At 38.0% G+C, this 19,853-nt stretch overlaps 1 protein-coding gene across 6 annotated transcripts in view; it reads left to right on the top strand.

Moving 5' to 3' along the window:
- The window catches only part of LOC18421745 (protein CASP), a 73,199-nt gene that overhangs the window by 18,179 nt on the left and 35,167 nt on the right, over positions 1–19,853 (top strand). For all 6 annotated transcript variants that reach the window (XM_011622038.3, XM_011622034.3, XM_006826550.4 and 3 more), the window contains 5 exons: positions 5,298–5,386; positions 5,989–6,098; positions 6,278–6,372; positions 9,667–9,722; positions 13,318–13,480. In XM_011622038.3, coding sequence (XP_011620340.1) covers positions 5,298–5,386; positions 5,989–6,098; positions 6,278–6,372; positions 9,667–9,722; positions 13,318–13,480 — 513 coding nt within the window. The remainder of the gene's footprint in view (positions 1–5,297; positions 5,387–5,988; positions 6,099–6,277; positions 6,373–9,666; positions 9,723–13,317; positions 13,481–19,853) is intronic.

Raw genomic sequence — 19,853 nt, 5'->3', positions numbered from 1 at the left:
CTTGATTTTTCTCGGACGATCCATTGATGATCCGGCATTCGAATGAACGAAAGATGATTGCCATCGGGTAGGGCTCAATGCTACGATCATTTTGATAATAACTTTAATCCATGAATCACACCTTAAAGACATGATCACATAACTTGAAATTTGAATAGATCTTGAAAACTTTTGATTGATAGTGCGTCTTCATCTTGATGTTTTTCTTCGATTTCTTCGCTGAATTGCACTGAGCATGTTAGCACGATCGCATTGCAACAAACGGGACGCGATTTGGTGCCTGAACGAAGATTTGACAATCTTGAACTTTTGGCCGGAATTTGGAATTCCGCCTGCTGGAATCAGCAGTGACTTCGAGTTGATCTTGTACGAAATCCAACCGTTCATCACGTGCGGGTTTCGGACCAGTGATAGCCATAGACCTTACGCACGCGATGCAATTGGTCGCACGTCGATCGGGCTCGTGGGTGCTGTGATTGGCGCTCGAGTGACCGGATGTACGGCAGGAAATCTGTAACATGTTTCTTCGAATTGCGAACTTCTCTTTAGCTTTTCTCCCTGCTTCGACCTCGTCACGGAACGTACCATATATCAAAACGCTCGTTTCGACGAGACGAACACGCTCCAAAATTTTTGAGTGCGATTCGATCTCGGACGAGGGAGATATGGACGTTGCAAGTTCATTATTCGTAACTGTGCTTTAATGGAGTTAGTTGCAGGGTGGCCATACGGGAATAATGTGCAGCTTCTCCTGTTTCGGTCTTTTATCCATAACTTCTTCTTGTAGTGTTCGTTTAAGCTAAAATTTGACCTTTGGAGCTTTTCAACTGTGCCGGATCCAATGGCAGTGGTCCCACGGTCGTTTGATGCTCTGAAAGTAGGGTTCGATTTATAGAGGTCCATTTTAGGGTGCTAGAGGTTGATTCTGCCAAAATGTTTCTTCGTCTGCACTGCCTTAGATATGTCGGAATGCGACGAAACTTGGCAGGATGTTTTTTGGAGTCCTTATGAAGTTCTTGACGAGTTCTTGAGCCATTATGAGATTGTCAAAATTTCCACTGTTTGTCAAGCTTTATTGACCGGCTTTTCTCTTTTATTCCGCATCGGGGACCCATGGTGCTGAAAAATGTCTTCAAACAATGTGAAAGGTGGCACTCCCACTCTTGCCACTGGTCGTGATGTTTGGATAAAGGAAAGCACTCCTATTGTGTTCCCCTTTTATTGGAAATGCACTTCCCATTCTTGAAAAATCTTTCCCCTAGTGTATTTGAGGAAGATCCTCTTCGCCTCTATGGCAGGCTCCATTTTTGGAGGGCCTATAAAATGCATCACAAGGTAAGTAAGGGGAACATTGTCATTCTTGACCAAATTTGAAAAATTCTAGCATAAAAAGATTTTTAACTATATTTTGAAGTTATTTTTCCTTTGAAATATGTTTTTATGCTTTTTTGAAATATTTAATTTACGTGCTCACCCTTTCTTGGGAGCTTCAGGTGAAAAACTCTCCCTCACTCCAATTATGGATGGAGTCCCCACCATGAAATTGGGGTCCAATGATGCAAAACCTTGATAAAGGTTTTATGGTTCCCTATCTCCTTGTCAAGTAAGCGCTTCGTTTTTCAGCTCTGATTCTTCTCCTGGGTAGAGCCATCTTTTCCCCTTGCTTTATTATGAGTTTAATATAAAGCATTGAGGGTCCTGTCAGGGTATTCCCTCCATGGGTAGGAAATGCCCTAGCATTAGTTGGGGTGATTATTTAAAGGGAAATTGTTTCATGCGGGCTGGACTGCATTTCTACAATATACAGTCCAGAGGTATAAAGCAGATGTAACTAGATGGTCCATCTAAAAACAAGGGCAACTAACGGTCCAAATATTTTTTAATATAATTATTATTTCTAGTTTTCAAAATTTTTTTTTCTTTCATATTCATGATCTCCATGGTAAAGATTATATATTCACTAAAAATTAGGATCAAATTATGTTTAAAAAATATGTTTATTGCCAAGCCCGCATTTCTACAATATGCGGGCTGGCCACATAGAAATTGGGTCCTTGTTTAAAACCTTCCTTGGAGTGCTCTGAACCCCTCCTTTCAGCTAGCAAAGCTGTACAAAAACCACGATAAACAAGTGCCAAGGCCTCTGCTTTAGGGAGGCAAGGCAGTAGAAAAATGTGTCTTGCCACTTTAGGGGGCATTAGAGAGGCTTGTGGTTCACTGATGGAACTGGACAATGATTTGGTGGAGGATCTGGAAATGATTTTTGGGTGTCTATTGATTATTGCTCTAGAGCAATGATTGATCCCCATTTTGAATCACAATGTATTTGGAGAGGGATGGGAGTGGTCTCACTGGTAGTAAAAGAAAAATGCCATGCGAGGGCTAATCTTAGATAACAAACTTGAAATGTGAAGGCGATTTGTCAACCGAAAGGGAAAGAACGTTCGGGAGGTTGTTATGTGCTTATTGCCCATAGGAGCTAGGTCATCTTTGTTAGAGGAATCCTAGAACTAGAGTTGGTTGGTATAACATGACAAAACCACTGGAAGCAGGGCGAGGAAGATATCTAGGCAGGAAATGATCAATAGCTACCTAGAGAGGGCCAGTTTATCAAAGGGTAGAGTAAAAATATTATAACAGTATGAAGCTGTAAGGTTCCTTGCTGAGGTATTATTTGAACATTTTTTTATCCTTCTTGACATTGAGGCTGCAAGAGGTTGCTCATCTCCCTTCTGGTTATCAAAATTTGGTTGGCCATCCAGTTTTTTGGTACAAGCCATCTGATGGCAATTTAGATGTCATATAAGATTGCTTTTGAATTGGTGGCTTTCTGGGTTGGGCCATCCAGTTTTTTGGCCTTCAGTGGGTTACCCCCCTGACCTTGAACAATCTTTTCGAATCCCCCTTTTCCCCACCTTTCTCAAGAAATGGCAAAAAACTTTGGCATCTCTTGGTTGCGGCCTTGCTTTGGAGCATATGGCTTGAGAGGAATTAATAAATTTTAGAGGTACTGTGAAGAGCCAACACCAACTTTCCATCTTTGATTCCATCACAACTCTCATCTCCCTATGGGCCAAACTCATACCAACATTTGTCTCTATCCACATCACCCACTTCCTGATCAACTGGGAATGCCTCGTAAACTTATTTACTCCTACCATGAGACCTAGAGCAGCTTCCCCCACCCCCCACACCTGGTTTCCTTAAACTCAACACAAATGGGTCATCCCTCGGGAATTCAAGGTTTTTTGGAATTGGAGTCACGCTTGCAGATGCCTCTAGCACTCTCCTTACTTTCTCTCAGTTCAACGGTGTTAAGGACAACACCACTGCAGAGGCTTTGGCTGCCCTTGAAGGGCCTTAAACAAGTGGCTCACCTCGGGCCTATGACTCAAGGACTGATTGTTGAATCAAACTCCAGCAACACCATTCAATGGGCCACTCACCAACAACCACCTTGGCGGCTCTATTCAATATTTGAACATATTTACTTTCTCTGCAGCTCTCTCCCATGTGTAGCTTTCAGACATATTCTTTGAGAGGCTAACTCAGAAGCAGATGGGTTGGCAAAGGAAGGAGCAGTACAAGGTACAAGTGCAACCCTACCCCCCTTGTACCTCCCCTCTCCTCTCTCGCTCTTCTCCTTTTTCTACTTTCTTCCTCGTTATACACCTCATTCCCGTTCTCCCTCCAAAAACAAGAAAAGGAGGGAAAAAAGGGGGGAAAAAAAAAAACAGGAAAAAAATTCAGAAATAAGGGAGAAAAAATATATAGGTTTTTTTAAGCATATTCTCATTCCTTACCTTTCTGTCTCTCTCACCTCTCGCTCTACCCCCTTGTCTATTCATCTGCCTTTGTATTCAACTACTCTCTCTTCTTTCTCCCTTTCCCCTATCCCCCTCCCTCCTTTCATCTGTTTTCTTTTTCCCATTTTTTCTTCCTTCCCTTACTCCCCTCATTTCCATTCACTCTTTGAGAGACATTTCTTTCTACCACCTTTTCTCCTTCTCGCTTCTTCCTCTATCTTCATCCTCACTTCTCTCCCTCCCCCCTTCGTTCATCTCACTGCCCCCACCTTTCTTTCTCCCAAACCCATCTCCTTTCCATATATTCCCTCCTTTATATCTCTCTTTTCCTTTCCTCCATTTCTCTTCTTTTCTCTCCCTTTCCTCTCTTCCTCTAGGTACACTTCGTTCGAGCGAGCCACTGCAACCTCGGATACATGAAGTCGAAAACCCGTCAAAGCCCTGCGAAGCATGTGACGTTCTCAAGGCAGAAGCATCCCAAGAGCCTTTTCAAGAACAAATTCCTCTTTCAGTTCTCTTTCTTCAAATTTGTCTTTGCCTTTTGAGCGAGTTACTGCAACCTTGGATAAGCGAACTCGAAGACCCGTCAAAGCCCTGTGAAGCATGCGACATTTTCAAGGCGGAAGCATGCCAAGAGCCTCCTCAAGAACAAATTCCTTTTTCAGTTCTCTTTTTCCAATTTTGTCTTTGCTGTCACCCCTGGCAAAACTTCTCACTGTTGCACATATTTTTTCCCTTGTGTAAGTGGATTCGCCGTTTTTCTTAGCACCTATCATTGGGTCCTCTTTGTTGCAAATACTCTCTTAATCCTAGCATATCTACTGACTACCGTCGCTTTCTTTCTCTTTACCCTCTTTTCTTTACTCTATCTCCCCTCCAACAGTAATTGATGTAATATGAGTACCTAACTTGTGGGATGTCGTCTTGAGTTTCGTCCTTATGTAATTCCTTTTACTCTATATATACAGTTAACCTTTTCCTCAAAAAAAATAAACATACTATCAATTGTTAAAAGTTTAAAAAGGGCATTACTATGAAAAGTTAAGCTGCTATCTGACAACATAAACCAACAAAAGGTGTTTTGTTTGTTGTACATCACACTTCTTTATCATCTGAGGTTACATACTAAAACTTTCTATTTGATGACAAGAGAAGACATTTGTCAAAATCTGACTGCCTTTCACATGGTCAACTTGATAGTCATTCTTGTTTGCGGTAATGCCTATATATCTGGTTATATTCAATCTATTGCTTCTTCTTGCATGTACATATCTATCTCACTACAGGCTCAAACATGATGACATTGATCAGTAGTTGCTATGGTTGGTTCTTTTGTTTTTGGTTTCTTAAAACCAATTCACTTGAGCTATAATATAAGATTTTCTCCTTGATTTGCTGCATTTTCACTTGTGTCATGCATTGGAATTCTTGTAAGATCTGTGACCAACACTTTCTATACATGGGGAATGATTGTCTCTTTTTGATGATTAGATGGAAGAAAAAGTGAAGGAGATCGTGGAAATGAAACAGCGTAGCTTGGCAGAAGAGAACCAGAAAACACTTGATCTTTTGGAAGAAAGGTATCCTACAATTCCTCATTTCTTATTTTGGTTTGATATGATATCCTTGTTCCTTCTTTTTCTCTTTGCTTTACATAGAAAGTATAGGTTTTCGCCAAAATCATGTCTTGGATGTAGCAGGTAATTAGGTGATACTAAATTTGGGACCTGACTCATTCGAAGTATGTCCCTTACCACCATGCTAATTTTTGACAATTGATGAGAATCATCATCATCATCGTCAAAGCCTTTTTCTAACCGATTGGGGTTGCCTATATGAATCCTGGTCTGCCATTCTGCTCTATTAAGAGCCATACCCTCAGTGAGGTCATAAGTCCCGATATCTTTTCTCCCTACTTCAAACCACGTCCTGACAATTGATGACAATATGGAGCTGAATTTATTCATTCAGATATTTGTCAATACAAACTACTGCTGGCAATATATTATGTTCCCTTACATTATATAGTTGCTGCATGATAAGTGATGATGGTGCATCAATTAGAGTTGATATTGACCTTTTTTCTTTTCCCTTGATTGATATTGCTTTTGGATTTATCTGGAAATCACTTCGCATCATGATTATTTTATCATGTTTTGACCATTTTGTTCGTGGGTAGCAGGCAGCGTCTCTTGCTTGATCAATTACATAAAGAAAAAGCAAGTGTCTCAAATATGCAAAAGTTACATGAACTTGGACAGAAACAATTGTTTGACTTCAGCGCTCGTTCAGGTAACTTGCTGAATGGTATCCCATGGGATTCTTATCCTTGTCAAAGTATAACCTCAATCTGGTATTTCTGGAAAGTGGCACATATAACTGCAACTGTGATACTCTTCTTTGGTGTATTTCTGTTACATATATCTTGGACTGAAATGATTGAATTGACTCTTTTCTATTATTTATTTTAGAGGAGGAAAGGGCAGCAAAGCAAACAGAAGTCAATCTTCTAATGGATGAGGTCGAACGAGCTCAAGCACGGCTTCTTAGTCTTGAAAGGGAAAAGGTATACATACAATTATTAAAGAACAAAATGTTATCTATAGCAATCAATTGAAAAGAATTAAAGAACAAAATGTTATCTTTAGCAATCAATTGAAAAGTTGCAACAAAGAGCCATATCTTTACAGATTAACTGATGTAGAAAATAAGAATTTTTTTTAGAATACCAGTTGCAGATTATATGTTACATATTTTCGAGTTTTATATCGATTTATTACCCTTTCATTTATTTGATATTAGAAATATTTTGGTACCTTGTTTCACATCTCATGAAGTGATAGTTTATATCATCATCAACATTATCTGAGCCTTATTCCAACTATTTGGAGTCGGCGGCACGAATCGTGTTCCACCATTCCGCTCTATCAAGGGCTATACCCTTAATCAGACCATAAGTCAGTATATCTATTCTCAGTACTTCCATCCATGTCTTTTTGGACCTTCCCCCCGCTGCTTTAGAGCATTCCACTTGAACCACATTGCCCTCTGAACCGTATTTGCTCTAAGTTGACACTGCATATGGCCAGCTCACTTAAGTTTACTTTCCCTCATCTTATTACCTACTGGAGCAACCCCTAAATTGCGTCAAATGTATTCATTTTGAATTCTATCTTCTCTTGTCTTGCCACTCATCCATCGCAATATCCTCATCTCAAGTATACTCATTTTAAGAAAATGTTGTTTCTTGACGTGCCATCCCATAAAGCATGGTTGTTCTTACAGTAGGTCTATAGAACTTCTCTTTCAGTTTCATTTGTATGTGGCGATTACATAAAACTCTGGAAGCACATCTCCACTTTGGCCACCCAGCTCTAATTCTATGTTCAACATCTTTCTAAGTCTCTCCATTTTTATGGATTATTGACCGAGTATATCAAAAATAATCTTTTTTAGTTACTTCTTGGCCATCAATGTTGACTGCTACCTCATTTCTACCCTCTATTATTACTGAAATTGCATTTGATATATTCTTTCTTAGTCCAGCTAATTTTAAGATATTGGATTTTAGAGCATCTCTCCAAAGTCATGACTTTGCATTGTCGTCGTCTCTAAACTCATCAAACAAAACTAAGTCATCCGTGAGCAACACATACCATGGTGTGTCATCTTGTAGACATCTAGTTAACTCTTCCAAAACCAAAACAAATATATATGGATTCAATGCTAACCGCCTGATTTGGGCCTATGTCATTTAAAACGAACTTCTCTCCAATAGTTGTCCTCATACTAGTTCGCTCTCCCTCGTACATATCTCTTACCATGTAAAGTGATATTTCATATCAGTATATAAAAAACTAAAACTCAATGAAACTTAACTCGGTCACTGTCAAAACCGAGCCAACCAGCCTAATTAAACAATTAATAAATTTTTCCAAATTTTTGAAACATTAGAAAACTAGTCTATGTATTGGGATTCAAGTCCAGGTTGTCAGCAAGTTAGATCTCATTCTTACCACGTTGGAAAACACCATTTATGTGTATATATATATATATATATAACCAGAAAAGGGCGCATGCTGAGTTTTTCATTCATAAAACATGGCAACTGGGTGACTCAAGGTGAGTGTTTCCTAGTTGAAAATGAGTTTTTTATTCACTTGTTCGGGGATGGTTGAGTGCCACCCGCCACTAACATATTGCTGCAGTTCGCTAAATATTAAAAACTTAAATGATGAAAATAAAGAACAATAAACTGACTTCTGTAGTGTTGATGCATGAAAAGGCATCATCCTCCCAATCTAGAACTTGTTATGATCCTCTTAGAAAAGTCTGAAGTGAACTGCATGAATTTAACTGGTGGCTTAGCCATTTCATAATTTAGAGAGTGGATGTAAATTTGTTAGTAACTTTGTATTGTGCTACATGAGGGCCAGTTTGGCTAAGATTGTTATTTGCATTTTTATCATTACGACTTTTGTGGATGTGATGGAATAAGAACTTTCAATTGAACATCTCAGGTTTCATGAATGAAATTCAAGATTCAAGATATATATTCTTTATTCCATGCTTTCAAATTGTTGATTTAGGTTACTTCAATTCAGTGGAATTTGTTTGGGACACTGGCCATTACTGCCGCAATGGCAGGATTAAGCATGTTCTTTCTCAGTAGGAATTTACAATAACTGAATTTAATTTCTGTATTTGTTTAGTTAGTTACTTTTCAAAAACAGGATTGTTTAGATGCAATTTTCTGATTGTTTAGCTGTAGTTAATAAATCATACTTTTGTTCGTTTTGGCCATTTCATATGTGCTGTTTGGTTCTCTCATCCTGTCTTCCATTTAGCCTCACAATAAGTATTGGTTGAAAATAATCATCTTTTTTCTGCCCTTTGTGAAGTGTGTTTTAAAAAATTGTCATTTCTCAGAATTTATAGAAGATAGGTGCAAGTATTAACAAGATGTACGTCGAGAGGGAACATTATTGTTTTTGGGGAACAAAATCAAGCATTTTGGGTCTCGTCCTTCAATTGAATCCTCATGGCAGTGCATCAGCCTGCTCGTTTCATTTCTCTCAATGAATGTTTGAAGGACACTGTAAATCTTGCAATCAGGTCTGCAGATTATGCTATAAAGCCTTCAAACATTGAATGTCTTGGAAAGCTACAAATTCTTCCAGGTTGCATTGATAAATACGAAATAAATGTGTGAGGGAATTACATGTGTCATGGAAATGTGTTTGATTTTCCTCTCCATTGTCAGTGATTTAGATTCCTCTGTTGGGATAAGTGCTGCTGCAAACCTTTACTTTTTTATCTTAAGGTTATAGCTTGGTGTGTTAGCATGCCGAACTTGGGGATATTGGGCTGTATCTCACCTCTGTTCAGATTCGGTTAAAATTGTTAGTAACCCTTCCCATTGGTAAAAAAGACATGCTTAGATCTCCTTCAACAATTTGGTACATAATTTCAGGAACTAGAAGATTTCTTCCCTTTTCGGGCCTTGATGGACTCAGGGTTTAGCTCTTGTCACAGGCTCACTGTTTGCTGGAGACCAGTTGTTAATAAGTTTTTCTCCATGTTCGATACCACCTATGATGTCTTGACTTCCTCTGATGTCTTGACAGAGAGCATACAACCGAGCAAAGTCCTCCATCTCAGGGCAGATCTATGAGATCAAAAATATCTTTTAATTATCTACCATGTTACCTGACTCAGTATTGTGGTAATGTTTGGTCTTAAGCTGTTGCATGCTTGAAGATTGCCACATTATATCTATGTTATTATGTTTACCAGTTAATGGGTATTACATCTTTTAAACAAGTTACCTGCAATCTAATCAGATCTTGTTCCTATTCAGGAACTCCTACGCGCTCAATTACAAGCAACAAACCAAGAAGATGAGAAAAAGAAAAGGTGTGATGTTGCATGTTTGTTATTTCTGGTTGCCAACGACAGGCTTATAAGACATGTAGTTGGCTTATTTATTTTGTATGCGTTATTTGAATGTATTATTTTTTCTCTTTTGTTTATTACTGAATTTGAGATAGTTATTATCGTTCTATAGCGGAACTTCAAAGCAAAAGAGAAATATTGATAGGGTGTACTAAATTGTCATTTAACTTTTTTGTCCTACATGCTGCTAATATTTTGTAAGTGGACGACATTTTGAATTATCACAAATGTTCAATGAAAGGGAGGGCTCTTGAACATCAGCAAACATACCAACAAGGAAGGGATTGCTTACTGATTGAAATTGCTATTTGGAAGCATCCTCTACAAAGAAGTGAAGGTGGCCTTGATATATGATAAGATGCAGTTGTCTGGGGTTGAGGATTTCTCACAGTTTCCTTTCATGAATTTCAAAGACAATTGTGAATAAAGTATTGGTTCTTTGATAATTTTCCTTGAATGCTTCAGAAAGCTAAGGGGTAATTTAACCTAATTTGGACTATTTAATGGAGGCTGATAGAAGTTTTCTTGTTAGATTTCATAAGAATATTCCTAATAGACCATTTAGAAGGGTTGAGCAGGTCATGCCTCTTATATCTTTCAGAGTTGCTGGAATTCATGTAGAGGGGAACTTTGAATTGGAAAACTTGTAATTACCACATGATTGCAGTTCAGATATGGATGGGGAAAGCGGGCAACTACTTTCACAATGGTCCTTGGAAAAGGCATGTGATTTTGTTTGAGTGAACTCATCTTAATGATGTAGTTGATCATAAGGGGATGGATAAGGTCCAAAAGCTTGTATGTGTATTATTAGTAGTTGGTCTCTGAAGGGTGTCCCATTTGCTCTTATAAAGTGATGAGAACAACATTGCAAAGTGAAGTATGTAAGTCTTTACATCCATGTCTGTCTGCCTTTTCTGCAACTTGATGTAAATGATTTCTCTCAACATATAGGCAGTTTCAGAAGAAAATTTTTTTTTTGAAGAGAAATTGGTTATTTTTTTGTTGCACTATGAATGAAGTGCGTAGGCCTTCTACGCAAATACTTTAGGGGAAATCGACTTAATGGTGAACAAATTTGCTAGTAACCTAAATATGGATTTGTAAAAATATGCCTTTATTTAGTCTAAATTTTAATTATCTGGAGTTCAGGATTAAAGAAAGCCATTGTTTTTTGGGGTATATTTCCTAAGTTATCTTTTAATATTTTATTTAGTTCCTCAATCTGATAAATGGATTTTGCTTCCATCTATACTATACAATGTTATTATGGATTGGTCATCAGCCCTGTGAGGGCACCTGCCTGGCTGTTTCTTTGGTTAGATCTGTTAAATGTATAATATGTGAAAACTGTTCAAAACCGCTCTGAAGTACTTTACTTCGGCCGGTTCAACCTTTTGAACCAGTTGAACTGACTGGTTCATACCGTTTCTGTCCAGTTCTATCCAGTTTGGGCAGTTACCAATTCATTGCTCTGACCATTGGCTGGTCGAATTGGTCGGACTGGCCAGTCCGGTGTGTTTTTAATAGCATTGATTCTGTATGAACATGGGTATTATGTTACATTTATGGTTGATTACTTACATATGACTTGGGCTTTCTGGTGAAGCAAAGCCTCCCATTTTAGTATAAGAAATTCATGAAGAAAACAGTTAATAAGCATTTGCAAGTGTTGCCCTTTGATTATGGAAGAGATAAGTCATGAATCAGATGAAGAAGTACCTGGAACTATATTATCAAGACTTATACATGGAAGTCAAACACGAGCAGGATACAATTATGAGACTTGGAAGTTTCTGAAAAAATTGGGTGCAGGGACATGTAATATATTTATATTTAAAAAAAGCAAAATATAGTAAGTGCGAAAATATATTATAAGGAAGAAAATTCTGAGAAACGAGTTTTAAAATAAAAGAGTAAAGAAAGACTATGATAGCCTACTATCCCAATGACCAGTGGTATATCTGGCAACTTCCATATTAGCTTAGCAATTACTAAATTAGCTAACCTATAAATTATCTAAAGTTTATTTGACAAACAATCAATAAGTTTCTACATGGAAACCTAATAATCTTTAATAGGATGTGCTACTGCACTTTAATCCTATATTATAACATTTACAGAAACAACTTCTAAACTCATATCCTGCTAGTCTTATATAAGCTTGGCCATTTTTAATTTGCAAGTCCCCAAGTTTTGGGCTTAATGCTTATTGATCTGCCCTTCCTTATTACTTAGAATGCCTTTATAGCTTGCAGATTTCGCATTCCTGTTAGCAAATCTATGAAACTTCCAACTGCAGCACTTTATATAGAGAAGAAACTCATACTATTTATATTAATAGTGTTTATCTTGAAATATTTTATCGATTAGTGAATTACTTGGAATATTGGAGGCCGATACTTGTATCCTTGGTCAAAACTCCAATAGTAACTTTTTTTTAAAATAAATAAACTGAGGAGCATGACCTTTATCAAGTTTGAACAAATAAGATCATCCCCATCCTTCCAAATAAGCCAAACCATGGGGAGAAGGTGGATACTGCTGTCCGTCCTTTTCGTTCTTGTAACAATAAAAGAAACATATAAGACATCACAAGTTAAATATTGAAATATTAATCTAGGGTCAAACATTAGAAGCTGATTGTGGTAGCTAGATCTTATGCGGAGGCAATTATCGGATAATGGTTATACCTAATTGACTCAATTTCATGATGATGAATTTGGGTCCATCTTTGTTTCGATGTGCACTGTGGAAACAATGTTGTCATCGCATGGCTTCCAACCTAACGTTCTATGAGAGAACCAAATGTATTGGGGTGGACTGTCATAGGGAAAGCAATATGTACCTATTACCCTTCAAATGTTGAAAGAATTTAAAGGCAGGTCATATTTAAGAGTAAGATGCAGTTCATGGTAGCTCTATCCGGTGTAGAGGTGGAGTATAGGATAATTGTTATGTTACTTCCAAGCTAATGTGACTCAAGATCCTCATGGCCAATGAATTTCAGGTCCATTATCCTTTGGACACATATTGTGATGACCAATTTGCAGTCATATTGTATTCTATGAGTGGGCTGGAGCATATTTTGGTAGACTGGTCATATGTGTCCCTTATCTGAAGTCCTAACAGTAGTTTCGGATGTATTTACTTATCTTCTTTGAAGGCATCGATGACATTCGATATTGGCCATTACATTGATGCTTTGTTAGATTTGTACAATCGGAACTTCCTGTGGAGTCTCTTATCTCTCTTATTTGTTTCTTTCTTCTATAACATTTCTTCACGCCTCGCTCTAGCTACAATGCTTCTTAAGTCGAACCTTATTGTCTCATAGAGAATTCCTTGTTTTATTAATTTATACTCTATTTGTGAGCCAATTAACATTTTTTTGTCACTATCATTGGGACCTAAGGTAGATGGGCTGTCCTTTTTGTACAACTGCATTGACAAATTTCTGGATTGTGTTTTTCCTTTCAATATAGCTGTTTGTGTAATGCTTTGCATGATTGATTAGCTGATGAAATGGGCTAATTATTCATAATGAACATGGCAGTGAGACTTTGAATACTAGTAGCCTGGAGATATCCTTAAATGCAAAGGAGAAAATTATTTCTGATTTGCACATGGAACTTCACAATATGGAAACCGCTTTGTCAAATGAGCGAGAGCAACATTTGTTGGAGACCAAGAGATTGAAGACACTTCTAATGGACAAGGTCATGTTTCTTCCCTTCTGATGTTACAGTACTTTCCTGATAAGAGGTTCATTCAATTGCTTCTCCATTTTTGTACACCATGCAAATGGTTGATAGTCTCTTTACTTCTATTTCTTGGACTGAAGTTATTTCAAGAGATACGCAAGCCGGAAATCTAGTTTCATCATGTAATTCCATTTTGCTCAAAACATATGTACTTGAGGTTTGAACCTGCGGTTGTTGTTGAAAAGTGTCCAGGAAAAGTTGAGGTTGAGAGAATGGCATCTTGATATGCATCAATCAGTTTGTACCTAATCCATACTATAAACCTCATGGTACTCTGGGAAGTATTGTAACATTTATTGGTTCACCAATTGAATGTGAAGAAGCCTGAACTTTCACTGATAAATAGATATGAATCCCTAAAGAATGATAATAGTAAGAGCTAGTGCCAACAAAGAGGTTAATCATGGAAAAAACACTTGGGGATCAGCTTAGGTAGTAAATTACTGATTTTCAACACTGGTAGCAAGCAACAACTTCTTTTGAGCAGCAATAGAAGACTTGAGACTCTAAATTTTACTTGATATATTGCTAGAATCACATCTGAAAATTCATCAATAATGCTTTGAGATATTGCTAGAATCACATCTGAAAATTCATCTGTAATGCTTTGATATATTGCTTTGAGATATTGCTAGAATCACATCTGAAAATTCATCAATAATGCTTTGATATATTGCTAGAATCACATCTGAAAATTTACTTGATATATTGCTAGAATCACATCAATAATGCTTTTCTAATTGGAGGTTTTTTTCTTTTTGAGAAAGTTACATGTGTAGATTTATCGAATCGAGTTTTGGTTACAAAGTACCCACAAGTTGACGGTGTGTGCTCTCAGTACCTTTCATGTTTACAGGTTAAGGAATCAAAAGATGTGGCTTAGTAGGTCCCACTGTTATTAAAAACCTAGGGTACTCTGTTGGAAAATATGGACCAGAACTACGAAGGTATGGACAGAAACAGAAGCTCATGATGTGTGCTTCACGCGGCTGCGCTGTTGTCTGTGGTCTACCTCTGTTCTTGCAAGTGAGTCAGCAACTGAGTTGACCTCCATGTGGATATGGTGCAAGGAGGCCAAGATCACCCTGCATGGGTGAGAGATGTCGTTAAACATGCGAAGAGTCACCAAGACTAAGGCGTGGACATGGACCCCCTAGAATTAACAATCATGGACTCTCCATTGACAACTAGGTGAGCTCCCCAGTTGTGTTCAAATCTTTTTAGTCCTTCCAGAATAGTGATGGATTTGGCCATTGTGGATTTGGCAGTAGCAATGAACCCTGAGAAAGAGAGGATGGTGTTGCCGTGATTATCTTGAAAATTCCACCAAAACCACTGTTTTCCTGGTCGCCCAAGGAATTACATCCACATCGAGCTTGATGGTGTTGGGTTCAGGAGGTCTCCAAAGGGTGGATCTTGGTAGTTTCTTAGGTCTGTGCAATGGAATGTTTACCCAGTTGGTATCGAAGCCCACTCTTGAAAAGGACTCAAAGGCCTTTGTATTTTTTTCACCCAAGAAATTGTTATGTGCAGAGCTGCGGCAGCCGAGATTCTTTCAGTACTGTCAAAGTTCTGTCTTTTGTCTCAAAGAAACCATATGGTGGACAGGACTGATGCCCTCCAAAGGAAACAACCAGTTGTAGGGAAGGATGGGGAGAAAAGCCCAAGAATATTTGACCTAGGACCACTGTAATAGTTGGAGGAGTTGGGCCAAAAGAGCAGCAGCGACCATGCTCTGAATGAAGGTGATGAATTTCCTTAGCTGCCTTGCAAAGAATATATCTACTTGGAGAAACCTGTTCTTTGAAGTTGGTCTATAGTTAGTGTTCGATTGGAGACCACTAGCCCATTGAAGGCTCTCACTTTGGTGGGGATGGGTGGCAGCCAAACTTTGTTGTGGATGGGAGGGGTGTTTGTTATGTTTCCTTGGCTGCGGTAGAATGAGGACACCTAGAAGGAGCCAGAGGTCCATATAATATTCTATTGGCTAAAACCCTGAAAGAGAAAGGGTTGTAGGGTCTGTAGGATGATAGGTCTTGTGCTTCTTGGTTATTGATTTTCCTTGTGATGGTAGGCCTTCAAATAGGTTTGGTTTTCTTCAAGATGTGTGGCTCCCATCATTGGTGTATGTGGAGAAATCAAAAAGGCTTGCCCATCACCCCCTTAGTTGTTAGTGGGCGCTCTATAGATCTCGATGGCCTTATATCTTCTTTCGAGGAATTGCCCTCTATGTGGAAAGATGCTCTTCCACGTTTTGGTGGTGTTTTTGCACCAGTTACCTTTAGGGAATCTGGCATTGGGGTTCTGTGCCATATCTGCTTAGGATAGCATTGTGCAACAATTGATCAATTTTGTTGCAAATCTCCATCACCATTTTCCCAAGAGTGTAGTGTTCGTTTTGCTAAGAATTTGAAGGCCCAAACCTCTGCCTTTTTTAGGTAATCAAACTTTATCACATCCCACAAAATGCATTTTCTTAGTGGTACCAGAGCCAGACCATAGGAATTTTCATGAATCTTTCTAGATTTCTTGGAACGCTAGTTGACATTTGGATGAGGGGGTGAAAGAATATGGGGATCTTCGCAAGGGTGGCTTTGATGTGGGTAATGCACTCCCCTGTGTGTTCAATGTTTGTGTAAAATGTGTTTCAAAACAACCATGGGTCTTTATGGTTTGGGTTATTTTCTTGATGGAGACTAACTCTAAGAACAGCATACATAACGTGCAATGTGCACGTGCATGCATGTGCAAATGCATGGCACAAGGGTGCTTTACTTAATGCTTTGTTCCAATTTTGGGGATTTTACGTACCACATAGTTGTTGGAAACAAGTGCTATGTGGAATTGATTTAGAAATTAGAAACACAAAATCGTGGGCGGCTAGAAGTTAACTATTGTTGGAATCGCCATCCATACGATGCAAATTGCAAGAATCAAGATTTCTGTTTTATGGGAATTGCTTTCCAAACCCAATGGAATCGAGATTCCTTGCCTCTTTGGAATCTTGCTCCATCCCATATGGAATCGAGATTCATACCTTTCTGGAACAGAGTTTGAACTCAATTAGAATCGAGATTCCTACTTTATGAGATCACACTCCCAACAAGTTCGATCCATAACAAAAAATCAACAGTTCGACTTTCTAGAGTAAACTTAAGCAAGAATCCTTAATAATGGAATCAACATATTGAGTAGGCTTAGCCATTATTCTCCATGTATTAGAATCAAGATCCTCAACTGTCTTAAAGACTTGAACAAAGGTTCTGTTGTATTGAAATCGATGTATTAAGTGGCCCTAATCACAATTCGCGACAGAAATTGGAATCATGGTCAAGTGGGCTTATACTAGATCTGAGGCTTACTAAGGTTCTGGATCGATTGAAGAAAGTCAAAATATTTGCTCCATTAATAATGAAATTAAAAAAAAAGATATCTACTTTAGGTTCTCAGACTTAGAAGTTACTCATGGAGTTCTTAAACACCAATAATATAATACTAATAAATTTGAAATAACAAAATGCTTCACTGGCTATAGAAATGATTCTAAGTACACGTAGCAGCCACTCATGGAGTTCTTAAATTCCGATCATATATTAGATAATAATAAATTTGAAATAACAAAATGTTTCATTGGAATTCATGATTACGCTTTCAAAGCATACAAATATTATTTCCTATATACTTGAAAATGAGATTTTGATTTTGATATCTATAGTTGATGGTGAGACTTTCTTTGGGTCTAAGTGATGTTCTCTCTTGTAATGCGAAACATGTAAATATTATTTTATGTATACTTGATGATTTTGATATATATAGTTGATGGTGAGACTTTCTTTGGGTCTATGTGATGTTCTCTCTTGTAATCTAAATCAAATCCAAATCTCTTACCCAATTATCTTTTTGACAAGTTGTAGTTTCATGCACCTATGAGCCGTGGTATTTGATGCTGTGGAATTTGGATAAAAAAATAATCAAATCGTGATTCAATAAATGTAAAAATTGAGATTCCTAACTTCACAGAAATGGGTTCCATGAAGAATTCCTGAGAAGAATTGCTGAATCAAGATTTTGAAGCGGAGTTGCCACTTGAGATAATTATTTAAGATTTCTCAAGGTCTAGGGTTTTGTAGTTTGGTAAGGCTCTTTGTCCTTAAGATAGAAAAGCCAAGTGTACTTTTGTGGGCTATGCTGAACATAGCAAAGCCTATAGACTTTTGGACCTTGAATATGGGGATGCAAAATTTTTGAAAACACATTTGTTGGTCTATGGTATTTATGATGGTGATTTGTTGGTGAGCATGATGATGAGTGTGAAGAACCTCATGGAAAGTGTGAAATTAATGTGCATGAGAACCTTGATGCTTAGTGCAAGATGGGGCTATGTGGAACTCAAGGTATTAAATTCAAAATTTTTATTTTGCTTTTATTCCAAATACCTGAATTCCACTTACACGAGCCACAATATGTTGCTGTAAAATTAAAATAATCTCTTGGATACAACTCAAGATCTTTATTTTGACTGCTAAGAGAAATGAAAACTATCCAGGACCTTAAAACTAACTTCCACTATAATTTTTGTACAAAATAAGTTCTTGGGAATATACAGAAAATAGACAATAATACTGAAAATTAATTAAAACTATTGAGAAGACTTATTGGAAGATACCTGAGATTACCCTACCAGGACTTGGTACACCCCACACCTAATTCCCTGACCAATGACGCACTTTACTCCCCTAGGTGTTGCTGGAAATTCTGAGATAGGGAAACTTTATAGGCAATACTTCTTTCTCTACGGTTTTTAGAGAGCTAAAAAATCAACTAGGGTTTCTGCAAACGCTATAAGAACAAATTGGGGCGGCATCTGTGATCTCTCTTTGGACTAGGCTTCTCTCTTCTCTGTTCAAATACAACAAACCTCTCTTGCTCTAGGATTTCATTATAGCACCAACTTTATTTTTCTTTTGGGCAGCTTAATACAAAAAATATAGAAGGAGAGGGTGGTGTGCCTCCTTATGGTTAAAGAGTGACTTCCAAAATTTTCAGAGAGAAGAATAAAAAATAGGGCATGGAGAGAGAGAGAGAGAGAGAGAGAGAGAGAGAGAGAGAGAGAGAGAGAGAGAGAAGTGGCACGAGAGAGAGGGGATCTAGTCTTGGAAGGGAGAGAAAGATCTTATGTAAGAGAGGGTCAAACTAAATCATTTTATCAAAGGAATCTATATCTTAATTTGAATAAGATTCATTTTATGTAGTCTTATCCAATTTTTAGCTACACCTTTTAGATATATAGGAAATATGTGGGGTGAGAGACATTTTAGCAGCGCCATCCATCCCAAAAATTAGCTATCATGATTTTGGATGGAAAGATAGGAACCTTTTTCCCTTAAACTTTGGCCCATGCCCAACTCCTATTTAAAAGTGAAATATAATCAAATTTTCGCATAATCTAGATCTCCCATAATCAAGGTAAATCTGAATTTTAAATAAATCCCTTTAGAATAGGAAATCAAATCTTATTTCAAATGAACTCTTATTTAATTTTAAAGCAAAAGTATGGGGAGTGCCCCCTTTTCCCTAGAAAAGTGGCGTGGCCGTTTTATCCATAAAAAGTAGCGTGCCACATTAAATATTATTTTAAAATTTAAAGAGTGGGGTGTGCCCCCCCCGTGCCCCCCGTTATCCTGAAAAGGTGGCATGGAGCTTTTGTTAAAAAAAGGTGCGTGATCCCTATGGGGGCACGTGGGCCCCACGCATAAAAAAAACACAAACATGTGGGGCTGGATCCTTAGTCCCACATGTGTCAACTTAAGCTTTGAAATCTTTCAGAAATGCCCTTTTAATGTATTTTACAGCACAAATAATATTTTAAAAATTCAAAAAAATATTTAGAAATCATAAAAACATTTATAATACTAAAATGAAATGTACTAGGAGTGGATTGGTCAAAATTAACAACAATAAGGGCACTCCACTAGCGGTAGAAACCATAATCGAGTACTGTTTTCTTATTCAACTCAAAAAAGACCGACGACCACACTACAAAAGGGGGCTCTCTCTATGCGCGTGTACATATGTCCCTCTACAGTGCTGCTTCTTAGTAATGCGGCTGTCATGTGTATATGCCGTGCGGAAAGTTTGTTGAGGCTTTGGCTCTTGCTCTCACAGGCCTACAACTGCACACCATACAGTTCTCTTTGCCTATAAACATGATCCTTAGGCATCTCTCCGACCTCAACAAGGGATGACCACTACAAATCCTTCTCGATAGTGCCACATGCCCGGGACCAAGGGTTTTTGAGATGATCATGGCCATAAACTGCCCAACCCT

This window comes from Amborella trichopoda, chromosome 4, assembly GCF_054954075.1.
Source record: "Amborella trichopoda isolate Santa Cruz 75 chromosome 4, AtrichopodaSantaCruz75HAP2 v2.0, whole genome shotgun sequence".
In the NCBI taxonomy this organism is placed as follows: domain Eukaryota; kingdom Viridiplantae; phylum Streptophyta; class Magnoliopsida; order Amborellales; family Amborellaceae; genus Amborella; species Amborella trichopoda.
This window is presented reverse-complemented; position numbering and strand designations above follow the sequence as displayed.